Raw genomic sequence first — 6003 nt, 5'->3', positions numbered from 1 at the left:
CATTCGAGATTAATGTTTAGTTATTCGAATTACTACATACAAAATATGCCACTGGAAAGTTCAGAAAAACAAAACTATGTTATTGGAATTGCTACATACAATACTATGATTCATGTATGATAGACCTGGAAAATTTGTAGCTTTGCAAAGCAAAGAGGTTCAGTGTGCGTCATACTTCAAATTTCATCCGACTCTTCCAACCCAATTTTATTGTCCTTTAGTCAACACTAATATTTTTCTTAATAATTCTTTAGACCTTTTCTTTCAGAACCAATTTCGGGTTTAAGAATCTTTCAAACCAAATTATTCCTCTATATATATATATAACAGAAAAGGGAAGTTAAAGAATTACATAAAGTATCCGCGTCCTCAAATCTTGTGATGATGACAAACACCACTACAAAAACTCGTAACACCTTTCTTAGTTACTTTGTTCTGTTCCTTTTGGGATTTGTGGTGATGGATGTTGGTTTAGGACAAAACACAACAAGTAATGAAATAAAAGTAGGTGTAGTTCTTGATCTCAAAACAAACTTTTCCAAGATCTGCCTCACTTCTATTAACATGTCGTTGTCTGATTTCTACCAAACTCATCCTCATTACCGCACAAGACTTGCGCTACACATCAGAGATTCCATGGAAGATATTGTTGAGGCATCAGTTGCAGGTTCTTTACTTTTTTCTGTCTCTTGCTTCTCCGTTACTATTTTTAAGTAAGGGTAACTTGGTATTGTTATTTTTAGTTTTAGTTGAATGAATATTACCTATGAAGTCACGTAACGTCCATACATGATTAGGTACTATTTTCATTGAATCTAAACAATCTTTTAGATGCCTACCGAATCCCAAGTGTGTTCTTGTATAGTATGTGCAATGAGTCTGTTAGATTACTGGTATATGCTTAGAATCTTGCTGAAGATTAGTCTACTCAGAAATCTTTTGATTAACAATCTTCAGTCTCTTTCTATCCAGGAAGTCGTGGTGACTATCGTATGGTCGAGAAAATTCCTATCACTATATTTAAATTATTAAGAATTAATATCCTAATAACATTAGATTATAACGGAATTACAAACTGATTAAAATATATGCTTTTGAAAAACTCTACATGTTGAATATAATAAAAGACTCATAAAACTAGTAAGATTAGACATTTAAAATGTTAAATGCATAAACCAATAACAGCTCATTCTATTAAAAATATTAAAATCCATAAACGAACAACTATATAATTCCATTTATTGTCGTTCTATCTGTAAGCAAGCGTACATTATCTTCTCAGTGGTCCAAACAAAGGATTAACCATTCTTTTCCTTTTTTGTTTGCTTGTGGTGTAAACAGCCTATGACCTAATCAAGAAGGAGCAAGTGAGCGCCATCATCGGACCAAGAAGCTCTATGCAAGCCGAGTTTATGATTAAAGTGGCCAACAAATTTCAAGTGCCGACCATCACTTTCTCTGCAACGAGCCCTCTTCTTAAATCTATCGACAATCCTTACTTCGTCCGAGCCACTATCGACGACTCATTCCAGGTCGAAGCCATTGCAGCCATTGTCAAATCATTTGGGTGGAGAAGCGTCGTCGCCATTTATGTTAACAACGAGATAGGTAAAGAAATCATGCACTCCTTGTCAGACGCTTTAGAAGACGTTGAAGTCCAAAGAAGTGCGATCTCTCAAGAGGCTAGCGATGATCAGATTCTGAAGGAACTTTATAAACTCAAGACAGAGCAGACGAGGGCATTCGTTATCAACATGGACGCAAGTCTCGGATTCCGGGTTTTGAAGAAAGCTAGAGAAATAGGGATGATGGAGGAAGGGTATGTTTGGTTACTATCAAATGGAATGACCCATATGATGAGAGACAACGGTCGTAGCTTAGAGACTATGCAGGGCTTGTTAGGTGTGAGGAGTTATGTCCCTCAGTCTAAGGAGCGTGAAGATTTCAGTTTGAGATGGAAAAGAAAACTCGAGAAGGAGAACCGGACGGGGGATGGTACAGAGCCTAATGTTTTCGCATTGCGGGCGTATGATTCGGTCACTGCATTGGCCATGGCCGTGGAGAAAACCAACACAAAGACATATATGAAGACCTACGGTTCACATCTTATAGAGGCTCTCTCGGATATAGAATTCAAGGGTTTAGCAGGAGAGTTCAAACTCATTAACAGGCAGCTCGAGTCATCAACTTTTGAGATCATCAATGTTGTTGGAGATGAAGAGCGGATTGTCGGATCATGGACACCAAGCAGTGGACCTGTGAATGCAAAATCAAACAAAACGACATTATTTTTGGGCAAGAGGTTTGGGCCAGTAATATGGCCTGGGAACTCGACCGTTGTTCCAAAAGGTTGGGAGATTCCAACAACCGGGAAGAAGATTAAAGTGGGTGTTCCAGTAAAGAAAGGATTCATCAATTATGTGGAGATAAAGACAGATCCAATCAGTACGGTAACAACCACAACGGGATACGCCATAGACATCTTTGAAGCTGCTCTTAAGAAGTTACCATATTCAGTCATTCCTCAATACTACGGTTACGAGTCTCCAGAGAATAACTACAATCATTTGGTCCAACAACTCTATGAAGGGGTAAGTTCTTTTTTTATCCGCACATCTTTTTTTTTACTTTTAAACAAAAGATAAAAATAAAATAAATAAATAAACAAAATTATAATGGTATTTTTCTTTTATGTCTGATTCCCAACATACTATTAATAAATGACGCAGAAGTGGGATGCAGTTGTTGGAGATATAACAATCACAGCGAACAGGTCATTGTATGTTGATTTTACGTTACCATACTCAGAGTCTGGAGTGTCTATGGTAGTGCCGCTAAGGGACAGCAAGAATAAGAACGCATGGGTGTTCCTCCAACCATGGAGCTTAGACTTATGGGTCACCACTGTTTGCTTCTTCGTAGTCATTGGTTTTGTTGTGTGGCTGTTAGAACACAGAGTCAACACCGACTTTCGTGGACCGCCTCACCACCAGATCGGCACTAGTTTCTGGTTCTCCTTCTCTACCATGAATTTTGCCCACCGTAAGTTGTTACAGAATCCTACTATGATCATATGTTAAAGTTCATTCCCATTCCATCCATCTCAAAACCAATTTACAATAAGTAAGATTGGTATACATTTTATAGCGAGTCCTGAACCCATTAACATGAAACATCTAATGAAACCCCTATTTAAGATAAATTATTGGGTTCTCTAGATTCACCGACCAATAGTGTTTGACTATTTTATATTTGATATCTTTTAAAAAACAAAACAAAATTGAATTTCTAAATAAGATTATATTTTTAAAATAAAACAATAAAAATACATAAAAATAGTTACAAAAAATAAATAAATAAATATTGTTAAACCGTTAGCAAAATACTAAATCCTGTACCCTAAATCCTAAACTCCAAACCCTAAATTATAAACCTTAAATCTTGGATAAACCGTAAACCATTGGAAAATTTTAAACCCTAGATCATAAATTAAAAACTAAATCTTAATAACACTAAACCCTAAACTCTAATCACTAAACCCTAAACCCTTGGATAAACCCTGAACCCTTGGATAAATCATAAACTCTAAATCAAAAATATTTAAAATTAAACCCTAGAGTTTATGATTTATCCAAGGGTTCAGAGTTTACCCAGGGGTTTAGGGTTTAGTGATTAGGATTTAGGGCTTAGTGTTATTAAAATTTATTTTTTAATGTATGATTTAGGGTTTAAGATTTTCCAACGGTTTAGAGTTTATCCAAAGTTTAATGTTTAACGTTTAGGGTTTAGGGTTTAGAATTTAGGGTATAGGGTTTAGTATTTTGGTGAAGACATAATAATATTAATTTATTTATTTTTTGTAATTATTTTTATGTATTTTTATTATTTTATTTTAAAAATATAATCTAATTTGGATATTTAATTTTATTTTCTTTTTAGAAAGATATCAAATATCAAATACTCAAACACTATTGGATGGTGAGCCTAGAGGTTCACCTTAGGGGGTAAACCCAAGAATTTCTCCCTATTTAATATATATATTTTTTTTTTTGACAAAAAATTATGTAGTTTTTTATTTTTATTTATCAGTATTTAGATGTTAATTTTTTATTATAAAATAAAACTGTCTAAGATAATTTTTTCATTTGGGAAAACGTAGTTCGGATAGTTCGTAGATATTTTTTATTTTGAATAGGACTTTGGTTTTATATATAACTTATATATCTTTGGTTACATCAATGCACACATATTAAAATTTTATTTTTTCAAAATTATCACTAAAAAATAATTTTAAATAAATTTATTTAACTATAAATATAAAACACTAAAATTAGTTATACAATTTCTAAAACATCTTATATTATGAAACAAAAATCTTAAATATCATATATATTGTTTTTTTGGTCAACTTCTTTATACATATATTGAAACGGAGGGGAGTAGTTTTTTTAGCAAGAAACAGGATTGTAGTGATATGGTGAAATTTGCGTGTTTATACAGGTGAGAAGGTGGTAAGCAATTTAGCAAGGTTTGTGGTGGTGGTATGGTGCTTTGTGGTGCTTGTGCTCACTCAGAGTTACACAGCGAATCTCACCTCTTTTCTGACTGTTCAACGTTTACAACCATCAGCCACTAATGTGGAAGATCTCATCAGAAATGGGGAGTCTGTAGGGTACCAACACGGCACTTTCGTCCGAGATTTTCTAAGAAATCTGAACTTTTCTGAAACACAGCTCAAGCCTTTTGCTTCTGCCGAAGAATGCGACGATCTTTTGTCCAAAGGGACATGGAAAGGTGGTATAGCAGCAGCTTTTGACGAAGTGGCCTACCTTAAGGATATCGTTTCTCACAACTGCTCCAAATATGCCATGGTTGAACCTTCCTTTAAGACTGTTGGTTTTGAACCTTCCTTTAAGACGGCTGGTTTTGGCTTTGTAAGTTCTTTTAATGTTTTACCAAATGTCAACAAAAAAAAAAGTACTTATTTTGATTGCTCACTTATTTTGTTTCCATGATCAATATGTGTAGGCATTTCCCAAGAATTCGCCTATGACAAAAGATGTCTCAATCGCTATCTTGAATGTGACTCAAGGAAAAGAAATGCGACGCATCGAGAACAAGTGGTTCAACCGTGTCACTAGTGAATGTCCTGATCCAAATTCCGATCTTTCGTCTAACCGTCTCAGTCTCAGTAGCTTCTGGGGGCTGTTTCTAATAGCAGGCGTTGCTTCCTTCTTGGCACTTCTCGTCTTTGTAGCCCTCTTCTTGTACGAACATAGGCACACACTATGTAGTAACTCCGAAGGTTCCATATGGAGAAAACTGAAGTCTTTGTTCAGAATCTTTGATGAGAAAGACACAAGGTCGCACACTTTCAAGAGCAATGCGGTTCATAATGTGAGTTCACCTATTACTCCATGCACTCCGAGTCCTTCGAATGTGCAGATCAGACCATTGCCACGAAGCATGTCATTAAACAGGGAGTTTGAGATAAGACGAGCATGTTTCTCCATGAGTGAAGAACGTTTCAGGACGCAACCAAAACATGATAAACAGGGGGAATCTGATATTGAATTTGGAGCTGAAAGACAGAGAGAAGTTAAACAAACTCAATAGAAAGTTACGTTGTAAGTCATCAGCTTAAGTTGTTATTAACTTTTACGTATATAAGCTGTATTTATTGTACTTGATATTAATATAACTCAACGGTGTACACTTGACGCATTCAGTAGCAATTGACTAGTTTGGATACCAGAACGATTTATGTTAATTATTTAGTTATACAACTTTCTGTCATTTTATTTGGTATAAATCTTTTTATGCTTTTGGTTATTATAATGTTCATGTGTTGGAGAATTAGTAGCATGGGTGGGCAAAATCTCACTTGTCCATGTTTCGGAGAGTGCATGGTATGGCGAGTTTGGAAAGGTGCTAAGCACCTTAAATTCGAAACTTATCATTTCTGATATATCTGCTTGCATGTTCATACGACATGGATATTTA

The 6003-nt window shown here is 35.1% G+C and overlaps 1 protein-coding gene across 1 annotated transcript; it reads left to right on the top strand.

Moving 5' to 3' along the window:
- The first annotated feature begins 348 nt into the window (after window positions 1-348).
- Window positions 349-5786, top strand: LOC106391225 (glutamate receptor 2.8). The gene is made up of 5 exons (XM_013831834.3): window positions 349-667; window positions 1342-2591; window positions 2730-3042; window positions 4501-4934; window positions 5029-5786. The coding sequence occupies exons 1-5, from the start codon at window positions 382-384 to the stop codon at window positions 5614-5616; spliced, it is 2871 nt and encodes a 956-aa protein (XP_013687288.1). The 5' UTR covers window positions 349-381; the 3' UTR covers window positions 5617-5786.
- Window positions 5787-6003: the final 217 nt, after the last annotated feature.

Source organism: Brassica napus, chromosome C4 (genome assembly GCF_020379485.1).
Source record: "Brassica napus cultivar Da-Ae chromosome C4, Da-Ae, whole genome shotgun sequence".
Taxonomy (NCBI): Eukaryota; Viridiplantae; Streptophyta; class Magnoliopsida; order Brassicales; family Brassicaceae; genus Brassica; species Brassica napus.
Note: the sequence above shows the minus strand (reverse complement) of the source record. Positions and strands in the feature narration are given on the sequence as shown.